Source organism: Hypanus sabinus, chromosome 6, assembly GCF_030144855.1.
Source record: "Hypanus sabinus isolate sHypSab1 chromosome 6, sHypSab1.hap1, whole genome shotgun sequence".
Classification (NCBI taxonomy): Eukaryota; Metazoa; Chordata; class Chondrichthyes; order Myliobatiformes; family Dasyatidae; genus Hypanus; species Hypanus sabinus.
In genome coordinates, this window is record NC_082711.1 from 77,467,650 (window position 1) to 77,489,425 (window position 21,776).

Here is a 21,776-nt window from a genome sequence, read left to right on the forward strand (position 1 = left end):
GTCCTGAGGCACTTGCGCCTTCTACGTGATAACAGGAGTTGAGGAAAGAGCATGGCCTGGGTGGTGAGAATTTTTGATAATGGATGCTGCTGTTCTACAGCAAAGTTTCATGTAGATGTGCTCAATGGTTGAGACGGTTTTACTCGTGATGTACTTGGCTGAATCCACTACCTTTTGCAGGATTTTCCACTCAAAGGCATTGGTGTTCAGTGCGCTGTTGATTGTGGTATATGCATTTAGACCTCAGTCCTATTTATGAGCTGATTCGGGCAACATTCCAGACCACAAGGCACAAAGTTTGCCACACAGCCAATCAGCAACGAGATTTTCTCCCCACATCACAACCCAGTTTCTGAAATGATTTCCAATAAGCTGATTGAAAGACTAAGCATTCAGAGGACACATCACAAGTAACAGTGCACTGAAGAAGTCTCCTCACATGGTGATGAAACGTTTGCAAGTAAATTGCCTAGATCGGAGAACAACGCAATCCAACCATCAACCACCCAAGCTACATGTCTTCCGAATTATTTCCACCTGCAGTTTATATTTTGCAGGATTTTATCACTCTGCTTTAATCTGCGATCTGATCTTAGGAATCAGAATCAGAATCAAGTTTAATTTCACTGGCATATGTCAGGAAATTTGTTGTTATGCAGCAGCAGCACATTGCGCTACATAATAAAAACTGTAAATTACAGTAAGAAGTGTCATGGTGCACGCTTGGAGGACTGGACCCAGGTGCAGAGGAACTGCAGGCTTTCTCTGTCACGGAGGTTGCTGGCACCTATTCAACTCAGGAGCTGCAGACAGCAGGCTCACGACTCGAATGAGGAGCAGAGGAATGGCAGGATTCCTAGGAAGAGATGGAAGTAAGAGGCTAGTCATCGGAATACCAACAAAGCTTCGGAGGAGTGACTGGGTGACATCATGAGTCAATTTATTCTCTCCGATACAATGACCAGACTAAGGCACTGAATGGGATAATCATAGAATGTGGGAAACATGTGCCAGCCACCATTAACTTGACAGGATTAAATTGAGAAGATATGGGGTTAACAACTTTAGTTAGGATATTTATTAGTAAAAACAGGTACTTAAAAACCCTAGAAGCTCTGCGCTGTATGGCCAGCCGCATTACAAAGAAGTATATGTGTATTAAAAAAGTTAAATTAAATCAGGCAAAAAGAGAAAAAAAATAGTGAGGGTTTATGGGTTTAATGTCCATTTGGAAATCTGATGTTAGGGAGGAAGAAACTATTGCTGCATCGTTGAGTATGTGCCTTCAAGCTCCCGTACCACCTCCCTGATGGTGGCAATAGGAAGAGAACATGTCCTGGGTGATGTGGGGTCCTTAATGACAGATGCTGCCTTTTGTGGAGACATTAGCAATGATCTTTCAAAAATCATTAGACTCTGGCATGGTGCCAGAGGACTGGAAAATTGCAAATGACACTCCATTCTTTAAGAAAGGAGCAAGGCAGCAGAAAGGAAATTATAGACCAGTTGGCCTGACGTCAGTGGTTGGGAAGATGTTGGAGTCATTTGTTAAGGAAGAACTTATGGAGTATTTGTTGAGGCAAGACAAGATAGGATAAGATCAGCATGGTTTCCTTAAGGTAAAATCATGTCTGACAAACCTGTTGGAATTCTTTGAGGAGATTGCAAGTAGGATAGATGAAAGAGATGCTGTGGACGTTATATATTTGGACTTCCAGAAGGCCTTTGACAAGCTGTCACACATGAGGCTGCTTACCAAGTTACGAACCCATGGTATTACAGGAAAGTTACTAACATGGTTGGAGCATTAGCTGATTGGTAGGAGGCAGTTAATGGGAATAAAAGAATCCTTGTCTGGTTGGCTGCCAGTGACTAGTGATGTTCTGCCAGGGTCGGTGTTGGACCACTTCTTTTTATGCTGTATGTCAATGATTTAGATGATAGAATAGATGGCTTTATTGCCAAGTTTGCAGATGATATGAAGACTGATGGAGGGGCAGGTAGTGTTGAGGAAACAGGTAGGATGCAGAAGGACTTAGATAGATTAGGAAAATGGGCAAGAAAGTGGCAAATGAAATACAATGTTGGAAAATGTATGGTCATGCACTTTGGTAGTAGAGATAAATATGCAGACTGATTTCTAAATGGGGAGAAATTTCAAAAATCTGAGATGTAAAGGGACTTGGGAGTCCTTGTGCAGAAGACCCTAAAGGTTAACTTGCAGATAGAATTGGTAGTGAGGAATGCAGATGCAATGTTAGCATTCATTTTAAGAGGGCTTGAGTACAAGAGCTGGGATGTGATGTTGAGGCTTTAAAAGGCACTGGTGAGGCCTCACCTTGAGTATTGTGAACAGTTTTGAGCTCCTCATCTAAGAAAATATGTACTGGCATTGGAGAGGGTCCAGGTGCGGTTCACAAGGAACATTCTGGGAATGATAGAGTTATCATACGAGGAATATTTAATGGTTCTGGGTCTGGACTCACTGGAATTTAGAAGGATGAGGGGGGGATCTCATTGAAACTTTTTGATTGTTGAAAGGCCTAGACAGAGTAGATGTGGAAAGGACATTTCCCATGGTAGGGGAGTCTAGGGCAAGAGGGCACAGCCTCAGAATAGGGGGCATCCATTTAAACAGAGATGCAGAGAAATTTCTTTAGCCAGAGGGTAGTGATTTTGTGGAATTTGTTACCACAGCCAGCTGTGGAGGCCAGATTATTGAGTGTATTTAAGGCAGAGCTTGATAGCTTCTTGATTGGACACATCATCAAAGGTTATGGGGAGAAGGCTGGGGAATGGGGTTGAGGAGAGGAAAAAGAATCAGCTATGATTGAATAGGGGAGCAGAGCTAATGGGCCAATTGGCCTAATTTTGCTCCTATGTCTTATGGTCTTTTTAAGGCATCGCTCCTTGAAGACGTCCTGGGTGCTGGGGAGGCTGGTGTCCATGACCTAGGTTAGTGAGTTTTTACAATTTTCTGCAGCTTATTTCGATCCTGTGTAATCTCCCCACCCCACCCCACCATACCAGATGGCAATACTGCCAGTTAGAATGCTCTTTGTAGTACATCTATAGAAATTTATGAATGTCTTTGGTAACATACTGTATCTCTTCAAACTCCTGATGAAATATAGCCGCTGATCTTTGTAACTGCGTCAACATGTTGAGCCCAGGATAGCAAATTTATAGATGGAATTTGAGCTGTGACTAGCCACAGGGCTGTAGGAGTACAGCATGTAGAGCAGTGGGCTAAGCACACATCCTTGAGGTATGCCTGTTGATTATCAGCAAGGTGGAGATGTTATTTTTGTTCCGCACAGACTGTGGTTCTCTGGTGAGGAAATCGAGGATCCAGCTGCAGAGGGAGGTGTAGTGGCCCAGGTTTTGGTGCTTTTGGATCAGAACTGTAGGAACGATTGTGTTATACATTTAGCTATTGCCAATAAACAGCATCCTGACATAGGTATTTGTATTCTCCAGGTGATCCAAGGCTGCGTGAAGAGCCAATGAGTTTGCATCTGCTGTAGACATATTGAGGTGATAGGCAAATTGTAGTGGGTCCAGGTCCTTGCTCAGGTCGGAATTGGACTATTTACTTAGGTAGGAGTGGACTACTTGTTCCTATATATGATATTTAATTGACATGTTCATGGGTGAGCATGTAGTATGATTGCATGAACATTTATTTTCCTTCTTTAATGGGGATGTTAAGTAATTATAGCAAAGGTGTGTCACCTTGTAAATATTTGAGAAAAATCTGATCCATAATGTGCTCCACAGTACATCCCAGAGTTACTTGGTTTGTCACCATAAAGCTTGCTGCAAACTTGACGTCTTAGTTATCTATGTTTGTAACGTTGGAGACCCAGGTTCATTTCTGACCGTGTATGCTATCTGCATAGAGTTTCTATGTTAATTTAGTTACCTTGTTGGCTTCTTTGGGGTGCCCTGGTTTCCTCCCACATCCCTAAATTAAGTATGCTGGTGAATGTCTAAAATCTGCCAAGAGTTCATGAGAATGTGGGGTATATTTTTTAAAAATTAGATTAGTGTAGGTTAGTGTAAATGTCAGCATAGACTCAGTGGACAAAAAGTTTGATTTCCATGCTCTAGGACTGTTTAATATGAACTACAGACATATTCAGTTTTTATGGTAATTTCAATTGTAAAATTGGACTATTTTGTGAAGCAGTTGTGTGATTTTTGCTTTGCTTTATTACTGTAAGATTGTATATTAGTACATGGAGGTTATTTAATGCTCTACAGATCTGAGACCATTTCTATAATAATGCATGCTTGGGGAAAATTACTCAGGGGAAATGTGAATTGCTTTGCTCTGACGGAAGATTATTTTGAACAACTTGGATAAAATGGATTAGTTTCAGAATTAAATATGTGTAAATCTGCTTTTAAAATATAATTTTGCCAAATTGATTTGTGTTAAGTTTTTTTTCAGTATTTACTAACAATTTCAAGGACACATGCTGCAATTATGTATTGAAAGGCTGTAAGGTGAACCAACTCTCCCAGAATATTTTCCAATGTTGTCTTGTTCACCATGGAGCTTGATCCCTTCTTTATCTCGCTATCAGGAATAGTTGTCATTAAGTATTAATGTTTATTATGTGTACTATTTTGACTTTAAGCCAAGCCTGTAAATTATCAAGGCCTTCGCGGATTTGGAAAAATTCAAAGATATAGTTTGAGAGCAAATACTTCTTGTACTAAATAAACACTGAGTGTATGTTCATTGTCTTCTATAGCTGTAACCCATCCGCTTCAAGGTTCAAAGTATTGTGCATTCAGAGATGCTCCTCTGCGCACCACTTACAACACACGGTTACTTGAATGACTGTCACCTTCCTGCCAGCTTGAAGCAGTCTGGCCATTCTTCTTTGATCTCTCATTTACAAGGCATTTTCGCCCACAGAACCTCCACTCTCCATGTCTTTTTAAAAATTTTTGCACCATTCTCTGTAAAGTCTACGTGAAAATCCCAGTAGATCAGCAGTTTCTGAGATAGGCAAACCACGAATTCTGGCACCAACAATCATTCCACAGTCAATGTCACTTAGATCACATGTGTTCCATATTCCGATGTTCAGTCTGAACAATAACGGAGCCTTTTGACCATGCCTGCATGCTTTTATGTATTGATTAGCTGCCACATGATTGGCTGATTAAATATTTACTTCAACAGGCAGGTGTACAGGTGTACCTAATAAAGTGGCCACAGAGTGCATGTTAGAAACGCTGTATAACAATTAAATTTACATTTAAATTGCAGTTATCAACTTTTTTAGATAATGGTCAATCTTTTTTCTTGATGCTGATGATAAAAAATAACTATGTTCTTTAAATGAATACATGAAATCTTTTAAAATACAGAGAGAAAGACAGAACTTGAGTTTACCATTTCTTGCCTGAAAACTAGAGTTATTATAAGGTACGATGATGAGTGATTTGGTGAATGTTATAAGAGGTTGATGGGTATAGTTGCAGTTTTGTTCCTTGGTCTAACAATAAATTGCTACATGCAATGTCTGAAACATCAAGGAGGACCCTTCATAAATGAATTAATATTTCATGTGCTCAATGATAAAAATATTTATTGAAACTTTAATCTATTGCACTCCACTATAATATGTGTGGTAGAAACAGTGAAAGTAGTTTCTTTTGTGAAAGAAACTGTATTTCAGACGGTATTGAAGGTAAGTTTAAAGACAATGTGGAATAAAAAACAACTTTGTAGAAAAAACATGTTTAAGTTGTTTTTTATGTGAAGTTGTTTATCAGTTGAAGATTAATGTTGTTTGAGTAACTTTGAAATGTAATTTTCTTCTGGAACGTGAAACGTGTAATTGGACATACATGGTTTAACGTGAACCTCAAAAATCAAACCAAGAATTCAAATTATTTTATTCAGAAACACAAGGCATATTTAAAAAGAAACAATATTTTTAAAGCATGTTTTTTGATAGCATGGTTGTGACGATTGTTGCTTTCTTTCAATGTGAGTACTGCATTGTCAGTGCCAGAAAAGGGAAGTAGAAAACAGGAGAGTACTTAATGCAAAAAGAGAAGAGATATATTGGACCTAATCTTCCGGAATGTAGCCAGACAAGTAGTAGAAGTATTAGTGGGAGAGCATTTCAGAAATAGAACATAATTCAAGCTATTATAGACAAGGGCAAGTTTGAACAGGAAATTATATTTGAAAAAATAGGGCCCATGACGTGATGTGTCATAGTAATTGGTACCAGGTCCAAATAGGGCCCATGACAGGTGATGTGTCATAGTAATTGGTGCAAGGTCCTTTATTATTTATTAAATATTTTTGATTTGTATGAGAATATAGGTATTACGATTAATAAGTTTGTAGATAAAAGCAAGGATGTAATGTTGAAGCTTTATGAAGCACTGGTGAGGCCTCATTAGTAATGGGAGCAGTTTTGGGCTCTTTCGTGAATGTGCTGACATTGGAGAGGGTTCAAAGGAGTGTCACAAAAATGATTCTGGGATTGAAAGGCTTATCATATCAGGAGCATTTGATGGCTCTGGGCCTCTACTCACTGGAATTCAGAAGAATGAGGGGTGATCTTATTGAAACCTATCGAACATTGAATGGCCTTGATAGAATGAATGTGGAGAGAATGTGTTTCCTATGGTGGGGGAGTCTAAGATCAGAGGATACAGCCTCAGAATAGAGGAGCGTCCTTTTAGAATGGAGTTGAGGAGGAATTTCTTTAGCTGGAGAGTGGTGAATGTGTGGAATTTGTTGCCACGGGTTGCTATGGAGGCCAATTCATTTGGTATACAAAGCATTATTAGTCATGGTATGAAGGGATTTGGGGAGAAGGCAAAAGATTGGGGCTGAGAGGGAAAATGGATCAGCCATGATGAAATTGTGGAACAGAGTCGATGGGCCATATAGCCCAATTCTACTATATCTTATAAGCAAATCTGGTGATATACTGGAGAGTGAAGAAGGTTATCTAAGATTTCAACATGGTAAGTGGGAAAGTGACAGATGAAGTTTAATTTGGACACATACAATGATGCTTTTTGGGAAGTTAAAACAGGGCAAAACATGCACAATGAATGGAAGGGCCCAAAGGAGTGTCAATGAACACAGAATATTGGGGTTCAAATGCACGATTTCCTGAAAACAGGACATAAGAAAACAGTGTTGAGAAGGCAGGTGACCTTCTTACCCTCATGAGCAGAGTCATTGGGTACAGAAGTTAGGACACCATGTTACAGTTATACAAAGCATTGGTTAGGCTGCATGGAGTATTGTGCATAGTTCTGGTCACCACACAATAAGAAGGAAATGATTAAGTCTGAGAACATATATAAAAGATTCAGAAGGATGTCACCTAAATTGAAAGGTTTAGAATATCAGGCTAGGTCTGCTTTCCCTGGAGCAAGAGAGACTGAGCAGTAACGTGATAGAGGTATATAAAATTTTGAAAGTCACAGGAGAGGTAGGTAGAGTCTGCTTTCTCATGGTATAGGTATCGAAAACTAGAGAGCATAGGTTTGTGTACGTGAGAAGGATTAAAGGAGATCAAGGGGTAGTTTTTTCATGTGAAATAGCTGGCTTTTGGAATGAGCTGCCAGAGGAGGTGGTAGAAGTACTTTGACAGGTATTGGAATGGACAAACTATGACTGTGGCAGCAGGTATAAACCAGATGGTTATCTTTCTGTTTCTAACATCACTGGCAGAGATGGATCAGATTAACCTACACTTGGAAAGGCCCAGTCTAATCAAAGTTAGTCAGCATGCCTTTGAGAAAAATTCAATCAAATTGGCTAGACAACATTTCCCAACAGTGGTAACAAAAGGTATTAATCTGGGTGATTTGGTTGAGGAGGTATACATTAAATACATTAGGACCTTAGCCAAAGTTCCACATGACAAGCTGGTCTGAAAAGTTAGAGCTTTTGGGGTCTAAGACAGGTTGGTAAATTGGATGCAAAGTTGACTGAGGGTGAAAGTGGAGATGTGCTTTTGTGATTGGAAGCCTGTGACCAGTGGTGTAACAGAGGGATTGTTGTTGGGAACTTTACTGTTATTCATTAACAATTTGAATGTGAATGTAGGAGGTCTGAGAGATAATTTTTCTTAATTGATGCAGTTGAGGAGGAATTTTAGACCATAGGATTAAACTGTTGTTAAAATGGGCAGAGCAAAAGCAGGTGGAATTTAATCCCAATAAGTGCAAATGCTGCACATTTCTTGAAATGAGAAGAATGATAGGGCCCTAAGGAGTATTGAGGAACAGGGAGACTTTGGCATACATGAAATGCTGAAAGTGGCAGCAAAGGTCAATAAGATTGTGAAGCTGACACACATTATTAACCTCACAAGGGCAATAAGAACATGGAAGTATCATACAACTTTAGTTGGGTCACAGCTGGAGTATTGTATACAATACTAGTTGGACACTAGATTAAGGATATGATTAAAATGGAAGGAATGTAAAGGAGGTTAACCAGGATGTTAAAAATCAAAGAAAACCAAAGGTGCTGTAAACCTTACAAGAAAGTTCTGGAAGGACTTAGCAGGTGAGGCCATATCTGTGGTAAGAGAAACAGTCAGTACTTCAGGTAGGTGACCTTTTCCCTATGCCATAGGTTTAAGGTAAGGAGTAAGCAGTTTGCGGAGACTTGAGGAAGAATGTATTTACAATAGTTGTAATCTGGAATGCCCTGCCTGTGTGGGTAAGGGAAGCAGATATTCTCAAGTCTTATACGGTATATATTTAGACATGCACTTGCTTAATCATGGCACTGAAGGATAAAGATGAAGTACTGGTAAATGGAATTAAAATAGATGGATACTATAGGGTAGCTCAAAGTTTTGTTTCTGTGCTGCATGGCTCTGCCTTTAAAATGGGCGGGTGATTAAATATCAGCTTTTCTTTTAAATAGGAATGAGATATACTCTGCCAAACATTTGATTTGAAAATGATCTCAAATGAATTTAGAGATTATTTTAATCTCTAATTTTGGATATAAGAGTACATTACAACTTGATGTAGATTATATTTATGATAGAGTGGGTTATCTGTTGTTTGGTTGCCATGATATTATCACTGTTTATAGCAATAAAGTGTAACAGATTAAAACTGGAGTAGCTACGGGTCAATCTTGTAAAATTAATGAATAATTACAGTAGTCAACAATTCAGTCTCAAGGGCTCCCAACTACCATTGCACGATATAGGTTCTTGATATTTTTTGTGAAAAATGGTCAGGAGCTATTGTAAAATTATTTAATTTCAGGTTATTTCTAGCATGTCTAGGAAGTCTGAAGAATGATTAAACCGCAGTATTACTCACCTACTTTTGGTTCTAAGAGTGAACCACAAGAAATTTTCATAGGAATTGTTAACAATAAATACGTAGAGACTATAAGAAGCTGTTCACTGCAGCGGGATGGAATCTTGGACAATCATTGTCAGTGGGTATGTTGTTTGAACACGTGAGTTGTAGTCATCTCTGTAGCCATATTGCATCTGAAAATATATTCGGTTGTTGTAATTTCACAGCCAGTTACCATTTTAAAAACTGGAGTTCAAGAAAATTGCTGAAACCACACTATACCTCTTTCATTAAAAAGTAAAAATTCAATATTTAAACCATCTGTCATGCTCATGTAGAGCAGCATTTTTAAAGACATACACTGACGAAGATTTTATTTTTGATGTGACATGCTGTTCGTATAAAATTCTATTTAAAAGCAACAGAGGACACAGGAAACAGTAAAATAGCAAAAGAAAACAATCTTGTAACCTATAGAACTGTTGCCAACAGGAGTTCTGTTATCACATAATGATCTTATTGGGTTCTTTTGGCACAATTAATGGGCAACCGCCAAATTCCCACATTTCCTGTATATTCTTGGGGGAAAAAAAAGTCTTATCTGAAAATTGAATTTGAGGTATGATAAATTTTTTTCATTGTCTTAACATCTGGCAGTAAGCATGAAACTAGAAAGGGCATCTTTGCAAAATCGATGTTTCTTTCTTCCTAATGTACAATGTTACAATGCATTTTATTAGCCAGAAGTAATAGAATTGTCCAACACTCGTGATTTGGGTGTCAGACAATTTTGGGATCTCTCCTGTGTAAATTAAAAGGATTCTGGTATTTGTTGTCAGCCATTATTGGAAATGGGAATAACAAAACCTATCCTTGTGAGTGTATTTAGTGCAGCTCATTCAAATAGTGTTAATTGCCACTCCTGCATTGCTCAATTTTGTATATAAATGGAACAACCTATTTATGGTGTATTCCTCAGGGAAGGAATACATCACGGTCTTAGATATTCTTGTATGCCATCTAGTGACAGGTGGAAGAATTGCTTTTGAACAAATCTCATGCCTCAACGTAAACCTAGAAAGTGTTCAAAACCATGTTCAGACAGAAATGGCAATTAGAGGAGCAGTCATGGTTTCCTCCTGGGATTACCTCCATTATGGAAGCCAGAAAATTCCATTCACTCAATATGATTAAGAAAAGGCTGAGATCACTAGATACAAAGTCTATAGGACTAGACAACTATTTATCTACTGTGCAAATGATCTGTAATCCAGGACCAAATGTGCCTCAGGTGCTATCAAGTTGTACTTACTCACTAATAACCACCTCACAGAAGTTCCATTTGGATTCTACCAGAGCTATGCTGCTTCAGGCCTCATCACTGCCTTGGTTCCAATATGGAACAAAGACTGCAGCAAAGGTGAGTGAAAATCCCCTGGACATCGAAGTATCATTTGACGCAGGTGTAGTATGAAGGTACTCTGACAAACCTTAAATCAATGGGCATCAAAGAGAAACCAGTGGTCAGAGTCTACACAAAGGAGGATATTTGCAGTTACCAGTGGTCAATCATCCCAGCTCTGGGACATCATTATAGGAGTTTCTCAGGGCAGTATTATAGGCCCAATTGGCTTCAGCTGCTTCATCAATGACCTTCTTTCCACCATCAGGTCAGATATGGAGATGCTCTCTGATTTGCATCATATTCAATTCTATTTGCATCTTTCAGTAAATAAGGCAGACCATATCTGCATGCAGCAAGACTTATACAACATTCAGGCATGAATGATAATAAATTTCAACTTGCATTCATTCTCAGAAGTACCTTGCAAAGACCATTTCCAAAAGAGAGAATCTAATCACCTGCCCTTGACAGTCAATGGCAACTGCTGAGTTACCACACCATCAAGTTCAAGTTTAATTGTCATTCAACCTTACACCTGAATACAGTACAGCCAAACAAAGCAACGTTCCTCCAGGGCCAAAGTGCAAAACCACAGTTCCAACAACACACTACACATAATGTTACAATAACTGGAAAAAAATACAGTCACAAAAATATATAAATAGCCCAGATCCAAGCGTGGCATGGATGTTGTCCTGGTGCTTCCACCAAATGAATAGCAGAGGGCAGCACTGACAGGAGGGGCCAGCCCCCCAACACAGTATGGATTTCAGCGTACCGCTATGGTCACCTCAGACCTCTCCTGTACGGCCGCAACATGCACCACAGTGCCAGGAGGGCCAAGTCCGTGCAACAGCTGAGGCAGCGCAGCTCCTCTGCCATCAGTCTCACCAATGAACCAGTAAAGCAGACTTGCAGTATTCTACATTTCCAATGTCCGAGGTCTTACGATAACCAAATAAAAAATGTCCAACACATTCAATATCCCAGGGTCATCACTGACCAAAAGCTCAACTGGACACACAACATAAATACCATGGCAACAAGAACAAGTCAAAGGCTGGGTATCATGCAGTGCTTGATGCCTGACATACTAACATCCCAAACCTCTCCATGTACAATTGGAAGTGTGAGAGATTAGACTTCACTTGCATGGATAAGTACAGTACCAATACCTCTAAAAGCTCAATCTGCTCTCTTTGTACGCATCATCAACCCTGAACATTAATTCCCTCCTCTTGCTTATATAGTAAGCACAGTTTGTATCTTCTCCAGAATGCACAATACCCAGCCTACTCCAACACCTCCCAAATCTATTAATAATGTGGACAACTACAGCAGGGCCCTTTGTTCTACCACAGCTTCCAGTGTGTCCACTTTGACTCCTGTAACAGAGCCAACCTTTCTAATCAGTTTATTGAGCCAGGATATTGCTGGTCCTTTCTATATTTTGGAAGGAACCTTGCTGACTCATATCATGGAAGTACAAAAAGTCTGTTATTTGAATGATGTGCAATTTGCTTGGATTATATAGCTTTGTAGTTGAGCAGCTAGCGGCATATGCAAATTGTGAGATGGGGATTAAAACCCAATGGCACTGCTGTGTAATGCTGCAAAAAGTCATGCTTTTTAAAACTTCAATTCAAATAACTCTTGGGATAACTATCCAGATGAATGTTGGTAATTTTGGACTGAATAGTCTAGTCTGGAGAAGCTGCATGTCAGTCTGCCTTCCCTGGAAGGGCTGCTTAGGCTCCTGAATGCTGGTACAAAGGTACAGAGGGGATGGTCGTCGGCTCGGAGGTTCGACGTACTCAGAGTCCGCTGCAGTCAGGTCGCTTTTGGTGTGTGCTGCGTCTGCAAGGCTGGTTTCGACGGTGCTTTCATAGTGTGCTGCGTCTGCGAGGCTGAGTTGGGCGGCACCGTGGAAGTCCATAGCGGGGGTATTCCCTTCTGCCGCCTGCGTAGGATGGCGAGTCTGTCGAGACCCTGGGGTCTTGTGGAAACTGTGGTGATTTCTTTTGAACTTATAGTCCTTTAACATCTTTGGACTATTTTTACTGTGCCCATAGTCTGTTTTTTTATCAATTATGCTATTGTTTGCACTGTTGTAACTATATGTTGTAATTATGTGGTTTTGTGCAGGGCTTGTAGCTTTAGTTTTTGGTCTTGTTTGTCTAGTGGATATGGAGCTCCTTTCTGGGGAATGTGCTAAGACGGTAGCGCGATATGAATACGCAGCAGCCTCTCTGGACTCTGGATTGGTGATTGTCAAAGGTTATGTGGATTTTCTAGTGTAGTCTGTTTTGTCATAAGCTTTTGTGGTATCATTCTGGAGGAACGTTGTCTGATTTTTTAACTGCACTGCATTTGTGGTTTCTAAATGACAATAATCTGAATCTGAATGGTGATTCAGCTCTAGCTGCAAGGCTAAGATGTCTGTGGAAGGAGTAGATAAAGAGGGATGAGTAAAATGGGGAGTCACAGAGAGACTGGTCCCTCTGAAAGGAAAAATGTGTGCAGGAATTTTGTTCCAGCTGGTAAAAGTGGAGAATGACATGCTGTGTGCAGATGCTGGTAGAATGAGAAGAAAGAACTAAGGGAACTCTATCTCTATACTTCTCCATCTATTGTAGTTAGTGCTCTTGATGTGGCCTCCTCGACATGAGTGAGTCTGTTGGGAACTCTGCTCCTCCTCTGTTCCTATTTCTGTCCTTCTGATCCACCCAAGTTCTTATACACACACACACACACACCCCGTCTGCCCCACCAAACTCCTGCCCGTCATACAACATACACACACAGTGTGCTCATCTGCCTGTCTCTCGGACACACACAGCCCAAGATAGAGTACTTAAAATGAAGTGAATTAAGAGGTCTAAATACAACATTCAGTTGTATGGAAAACTAGCAAATCTGAGATCACCGAAGACTTAGATTAAGAGTTTTCTTTGTCTCTTGTTTATCAACTTAAAGCCAAGTGATACTAAACATGAAACTTATTGAGGCAGCATTGATCTCTCTGATCTTATCCCTTCACTTTATTTCTGGTCCATTTTCCAATCATCTGAATGCAATTGGCATATAGATTGTTGATCACAAAGTTCCAAAGGGTTCCGAGACACCAGGATCTAGCAGGTATCAGGCTAATACGCTGAAGCCAGTGTAAGAGAGAAACTAACTTAATATTCTTTCCTGTGCTGGTGTATAGTTTTTCCTTTAGAGGGATTGCTGATGTGCCTGCATTGGGCCTGGGCACACTCACATGAGGATTTCTCGGTCACATTATAGCTTTGGAAAAGGACCCAAGATATAGGCATTTACATGGGCTTTGAAATTAAGTCTAGTTTTCGATAGGCACAGAAGATGCCTCCAGATCTCCTAACATTAATGATATGCAGGAATTGCTTACTTAGACTGAATACTTTCAGTGCCTGATTTTAAAGACTTGACTGTGGTACAGGACTTATTTATCGATCTGTAGACTGTTCTCTTTTTCATTATTGTAGAATTATCAAACATTGAGCAAGAGTAATCTTCACGCTTCAATAACTTGTAACATATGTAACGATTTTGGCTGGAATAGTGACATTCCAAATTTTGAGTTCAGAACATTTTATTTTATGTAACTTGAAAACATGATATACTATATTTCAGACTAAATTACAGATCACAAAAGATAATATTGTTGAAGCTGATGCTTATGTTAGTAAATATTTTCCATTATCAATATATTTAACTAGATTAGTATGTAGTAAATAGGTTAAAAGATTTATTACATTCAAAATAGATTAAATGATTGCGACATTTACTTCCTCTCCGTGACGAAATGCATGTTCCATTATTGAAGAATAGTTTGTATGTCATTGGGAGTAAGTGGGCAATTATACATGGCAAGACTGAACGATTTTTATTAAGAGGAAAAGGCGAGGTACTGGTGGCTTTAAACCAGTCACTTCGGGCAGATGGGGCTCGTCAGCTGGTCTAGGAGAGGGAAACTTCTGATCTCAAACTTCCGCTGCCTTGCAGCAACACCCACTCATGGCCAAGGCTTTTGGAGTAATTCCCGAGCTGGAGTCCCTAAGGCAGTCCTATGTTGACTGGCAACTCCTGTGACACTGCTGGTGCCAAACTGCATCGGCGTCTGCCGTTCCTGTGGATTCATCAGCAGCATGGAGAGAGGGGAGCCTGCTGCATGGGAAAAGCTTGCTCTCCATATTGTACTGCCCTGGCTTACATTTCTCTTGGTTTCTTTGTTTCATGGCTGTCTGTAAGGAGCCGAAGCTCAAAGTTGTATAATGTGTATATATTTTGATAATAAATGTATTTTGAATTTTGAACTTTGACAGAACAAAGACACAACATTCATAGTCGACCCTGACCAATGAGGGCCTTTCTCACATACGATAAGCAGTATGCAATGGGTGTGAGTGAGTTTGGTTTGTATAGTGTTCTTTCCAAACAAAGGTACATATTGAGATTGTTCACATTATTTTCTCTATTAATGAGATTGTTCTCATTCTTTTGCAGTAGAATGAAGGGTAGAGCTCCACAACCACCACCACAGTCAGCTCCTCGGAAGCTCCTCACTGCTACACAGAACTGTAAAGCTTCACAAAGCCAGCAGAATCCGAAAGACATGAAAGAAAATGTTTTGCCTGAAACTGTGGACCTATTGGTTGTCTTACCAAATGGTACAGAAACATCTATTGAAGTGAACAAAAGGTAAGCAATAAATTGGAATCATGTTGACATGGAAATGAGATACAAAATTACACTATAAGCAGAAATAATTGGAAATCCAAGTTGAGTGAAGACTTCAAACTTACATCGAAACACAAAAAGATTCAAGCAGAAATTACACAAAGGTATGTTATAATTGCTGTATTTTTAAGGTATGTTACTTTTACTAGGACAGCTAGTGATAAATGCAGGTCATTACATCATTGAATTGGAATTTCCTGGCAACAGATTGTAAAGTGTTCTCATCATAAATTACTGTTTAAGGAGTTGGATGCATCAGCTAACTTATATGAACTGAGAAATTGAGGCAATAAATTAATATACATGCATAGATCCTTTCTGACACATTCTGAGAAGTGAATTTACACTTAATTGAAATATTTAAATCTTAAATTAATCACTTGCTCTATCAGATTAATTGGTGCAAATTGCTTGCTGTAATTGTAAACATGGCAAGAGGGTTGTTGCTGCTTCGGAGGAGAGCGAACTTGACCAGACCAATGTTACCATCGCTTCTCCTGGCCAATGTCTGCTTGCTAGTAAACAAAATTGACTCACTGAGACTGAGCACGAGCATACAGAAAGAGATGAGAAACTGCTGGAATCTGGTTTTCCCTGAAAAATAACAACGTGCCTGACTCAGCATTTCAACTCAACGTCATCATCATCAGGGAAATTCAAAGGAGCTGGAATCTGTTTGTACATTAATAAAGGTTGGCGCACTGTAGTTAGCTATCACTGTTCTGGGGAAATTGAAGATCTTACAATTAAATATCAGCTGCATAGCCTGCTTAGGGAGTTTACTATTGCGTTCATCAAAGCTGTCTACGTTCCTGAGCGTGTGCTTCCTACTAAATGCTCAGGATGCTGCCTTCTAATACGATGACAGAACAGCTCTCACCCCAGCGGGAGAAAACTTAGGCATCAAGAGGGCAAAGGATGCCTACACACAACAATTCAGGAACACATATCCGATAACAATCCCCAGCATATGTGGCTAGGCCACATCAAGGACGTTACTGTCTCTGCAAGGAAAAAGTAGCGTTGACTGTTTCAGTGACGCCTCCCTTCTTGACGATCTAAGTAACATTTATGCATGCTTTGAGGCATGCAAGACAATGTTGGCCACGAAACTACGCCTCCCCCCCAGGTGAGTGGCTGCTGTCTGTAACTGCAGCAGACATGAGAAGGACCCACTGGCACCAGTTTACCTGCCATCACAGACATTTATACAGAAAGGTGTCAGAAAAGGGACAGTAACAGCATGAAGTATCCACCCACCCTGATCATGGTCTGCTTATCCTACTCTTGTCAGTAAGGAGGCTACGTTGAATCCATACCAGGATCAGCAGACTCAAAAACAGCTACTTTTCATAAATAGTAAGGCTGATCAACACCTCCACTCACTAATTCCAGCACTACTTTATTATGTACAGCCCAGCATCACTTTATGAACATAGAATCAATCTATGTGTATACGCTATACTAACAATTATTTTGTTCTTTACACTTGAGTGCAGGAAATGACATTAAACAATCTTGAATCTTATAAGGTGGTAACAGCATTTGAAAGATAAAATGGAATTTAACAATCACAATGGACTTTTGCTTCAGATGAACTGTTTTTAAGAAATCATCCTTGTTAAGTAGAATTTTAATCAGTCTTTATCATCATGAAGAGGTGACATCACTGAATACTATGTACAATTATCCTGGATTTCTTTGCTGATGTAAGCCTTTATATCAAATGTGCATTTGCAAGAGAATATAAAAGATTTACCCAAATAGCAAAATCCTGACTATATTCACTTTGAGTTATTGTGACCAAAATCAACTACCTTCTCATTATGTGTTTGTTCTAAACTGCACAGGCTGCAGTCACACAGTCAGAACGCCTCAATCGCTCATGAGCAGAGATGTAATTTTTAACTTACCACCAAAACCCTGGTAGATTTAGGTCTGTTCTTAAGAATAACAATAATAACGACCACATTTGCAGTTGCACAATAGAGTAAGTGTTGGTGGGAATTTCTAATCCTAATTTTATTTTTGCTCTGTAGCTTCCACCATTTTCTGCCCTTATTTGTAGTATGTGATCCAAGTTCATAACAAATAATTGGGCTGCTCTTGGCAGGGAAATCCTGGCAGTTCTTTTAATTTCTGTCAGTGTTTCTCTGCAGGAGTCTGTAAATGTAAAGGTACATGTACCTTTGCATAATATAGTAATACATCGAATAATAGTACAACATTTACTGGTTGTGAGCAACAGATTGTGAAATTGATGTGATTGCCCTCATGTAGGAGACAGGTTGGATCCGATGCCCTCATCCTTTTGAGGGGTTGCAGTTTATGACTGCACTTCAATTTCTTTTTTTCATTTAATTATCTGAATTTAAATGTGTGTCTCGTTTTTGATGCTTCAAGTACTTTTATACTTTTGGAATAGTTTAATTCAATTTTACTAACTTGAAAATCTTTCTGAATATCAGAAACATTCGGAGTTTTAGTGACTAGCCAATTTAGGCATGGCTAAGACACCCATAAATTTTTTGGTAATAATCTTGGGGTTAGGACTTGTTTCAGCCTTTACCGGTTCATCAGATGAAATTAATTTTGGGTAGAACGGTCTTGTTGTGGAGTATTCCTCCAGCAGCAGCTTCTCATTGGAGAACTTTGGGTGCTGGTGAGAATAACAGCTTGTCATAAACCACAAAATATGGACTTTTTTTAACAACAGCAGGATAAGTAGGGTATTTGCTGCTGAGCCGTATGTATTCAGGTGGAGTTTAAACTGTTTCTGTATTTTCAGTGTGCTTCCTTCATATTACTGCCATATTACGTCTATTACTGCCAGGAAACTCTTTATTGCCATGTTTGCAGTGTTAACATTTTGGGCTTGTATGAACTACATCATGAGATAGTTACTCATGACTTACACATTTATTTCTTTATTACCCATGATATGCTCAGGAGTAGCACATTCTTCTGTTAAACTATTCAATAAAAAGAATACTCCAAGTCAACCCAGCTTTCATCATAAAACAGATTCTCATCACAAAGCATAAATTTATTAACGTACAATAAATAGGTCAAGTCATTTGATGGGAGTAACTGTCAGTACTTCCTGTGATGGCTTGATCAGTTGAATCCCTCAGTAATTGTCAAACTGCTGAACTTCCAGCTTCCTGTCCCCTGGAAATTGAAGTGCTGATTGGTTTCATACCATGCTCCTCGAAGCTGAGGCTCCACTTTTGGGTTGATCTAAGATTTTTTTAGCCATATGTGGCTCACTGAGAGGTGAGAGTCTGTGAGACTGCAGGAAGGAATAAGACCTCTGGTGTGGATCTGTGTGTGGAAGGATAGAGCAGGCAGTGATTCACACCAGTGTTTCTGGTATCAGAATAGGGTTTAGTTAATATCTTGAGTTGAAATTTGCTTACTGTTTAAAGGTGAAAAAATGGTTCCAAGAATAGTAATGACTCCAAGCTTGAAATCAGAGCTGGCCAAAGTGAATGGGCAAATTAGTTTAAGGGATTTTTCAGCCGATACAAAATATAAAGGACTTTGGAATATGCAATTCATGTACTCCACAAGAAGGAAGGTATTCAGATCGGACCAATGGTTAAACATAAGTTTAAGTATCAAACAAAGACGAAACATCTGATTGTGCAAAGGTAGGCAGCAGATTGCAAGATTGGATAGAATTTTTCAAAAATTAATGTATGACTAAAAGAAAATAAGGAAAGAAAATCAGTATGAAGCAAAGCTAGCTTGAAAAGTAAAAATAGTTTTAAGAAATCCTTTAAAAGATTAACAAAATGAGAATTATTCTTGGAGACTGGATCTGGAGAGTTAATATCTAAACTTAGGAAATACAGTTAACAGTATTTTCCATAAGTCATCACAAAAGATGATACATAATGGAAAGCTGTCACTTAGGAAAATCATAATAATCAAGAAAGTGGCACTGTGCTAATTATTAGGTTTACACTTCCCTGTCCTAATGTACTTAATCCTAGTGTCTGGTAAAACATGGCCAGAGAGTTAATTGATATGAATTTTCCAAAAATCCTGACAAAAATTTTTAATAAATGGGTCACCTCCGATTAGCAGTATACTTTGTGTGTTGTGGCATGGGTCAATGCAGAGCTCACAACTAAGTTAATGTAAACTACTTAAATGAAAGCATGGAAGGTATGATAGCTAAATGTGCTGATGACAATAAAAGACGAGATAATAAACACAAGAGATCCTGCAGATGCTGAAAACGTTGAGCAGCATATATAGGACCCCACTCAGGAGCATTAGTCATTGTCTCGCGCAGCGTCACCAACTTCATTGACTCTGGAGATCTCCCATCCTCATAGCTCCCTTATCTTGCAGTGCTCGTTTCTACCTCCTCCCCAAGATCCATAAACCTCATTGTCTGGGTAGGCCCATTGCTTCTGCCTACTCCTGCCTCACTGAGCTTGTCTCTGCATATCGTGATCATTTTAATCTCAATCATTTCAAATTTCCTGGCCCTGATCACCTTGTTTTCACTATGGATGTCCATTCCCCATGCAATTTCATTCTCCAACAGGAAGGCCTTAAAGCTTTCCACTTCATTTTGGGAAACAGACCCAAAATGAAGTTCCCCTCCTTCATCTGGCAGAACTGGTTCTCACCTTCAACCATTTCCCTTTCAGCTCCACCCACTTTCTCCAAACACAAGGTGTAACCATGCGCATCCATGTGGGCCCCAGTTCTGCCTGCCTTTCACTGGCTGCATGTAACAGTCCATGATCCAAGCAGACTCCCCATCTCTTTCTACGCAACATTGATGTCTACATTGGTGCTGCTTTCTGCATCTGTGTGGAGCTTGTGAATTTTGCCTCCATTGTCCACCCTGCCCTCAAATTTACGTAGTTCATCTCTGACACCTCTCTCCCCTTTCTTGATTAAACAGTCTCTTTGGAGATAGACTGCTGACTAAAATCTTTTGTAAACCTACTGACTCTCACAGTTATCTTTACTCTACTTCTTCCTAGCTTGTCACTTGTAAAAATCCTATTTCCTTTTCTTTGTTCTTCTGTGTAATGGGCTGGGTTGATTAGACCCAAACAAGTTGAGTGTCCAGGAGATGTGGTAATAAGTATACAAGCACACCAGAATAACTTAAGCCTATTCTATTATCAAAAAACAGAAGGCACATATAAACAACACAAAATACTACATGGTTAGTCACAGAAATTTCAGGGCTCACGATTCTTGGTCACCACTTGATTATTGAATCCGATTAGAGACTCCGAATTTCAACTCACTCATGAAACCACCCAGGGTCGTAGACACTGATTACGATTCTTGGTCTAGGCAAAGACCAAAGAACTGAGAGAAAGGTACCTAATAAATATGTGTTCCGCAAGCATAGAAGGACACACAGAGATAGACTAACTCTTTTTATCTTTTGTTCGCATGCCATTAACTCAGCATGATTTCATTCATTCAAACAACTCATCTGTTCATCAGCACAGTGTTCAGCATACTCTTAGAAATCAAATAGACTCTTAAATGGCTATCACTTATTCATCGGTCCATGAATCTCTTGGCCATAACATTTCTTTAATTACAAAAGAACATTAATATTACGTATAAGCGATAAGCTTGAACCCAAAATTAATCCATTAAACGAATTTGACAGACACTAAGAAAGATTCCATTAACCTAGTTCTCAAAGTGACCAACAGCCCTGTAGTCATTGACAGATATCTTCATGTTAACGGTGCCTGACACTAAGAAAGAATCCAACTGCTATTAATAAACATTAGACATTAACAAACTTACAGTGTTTATCTTGTAGAGACAAGCTACATGCTATAAGTTTGCAAAGAGTAAAACAGTCATTTTGAACTGTTCAGACACTCATCCAGTACTTTACAAAATTTAATACAATACACTCTGTCTCTGCCACATCTGCTTTTAGCATGAATCTCCATTCTGGAACATCTGAGATATCCTCCTCCTCCAAAGAATAAGGTTTTCTTTCCACCACTGTTGATGCAGCCCTCACCTGCATCTCCTCCAAGTCCTGCACATCTTCCCTTAACCCTTTTTCCCACCGACATAACAGTGATAGTGATAGGGTTCCCCTTGTCCTTACATTCCCTCCTATGAGACTCTGTATGAAGCACATTATTCACAATTACTTCCATCATCTTCAACAGGATCCTGCCACTAAGCACGTTTCCTGCCCTCACTCTGTTTTCTGTAGGGATCACTCTCTACGAGTCTTGGTTGTCTACTCATCCCATCCCACTGA

At 39.4% G+C, this 21,776-nt stretch overlaps 1 protein-coding gene across 10 annotated transcripts in view; it reads left to right on the plus strand.

Annotated features, from left to right (window-relative positions):
• Positions 1–21,776, plus strand: part of cobl (cordon-bleu WH2 repeat protein) — a 322,888-nt gene that overhangs the window by 132,963 nt on the left and 168,149 nt on the right. For 6 of the 10 annotated variants that reach the window (XM_059972440.1, XM_059972433.1, XM_059972437.1 and 3 more), the window contains one exon: positions 15,266–15,460. In XM_059972440.1, the coding sequence (XP_059828423.1) occupies positions 15,270–15,460 (191 nt within the window). In that variant the 5' untranslated portion in view covers positions 15,266–15,269. Of the gene's footprint in view, positions 1–2,937; positions 2,956–8,489; positions 8,573–15,265; positions 15,461–21,776 lie in introns of those variants that run through there. The other 4 variants (XM_059972430.1, XM_059972439.1, XM_059972438.1 and 1 more) reach the window with 3 other exon arrangements.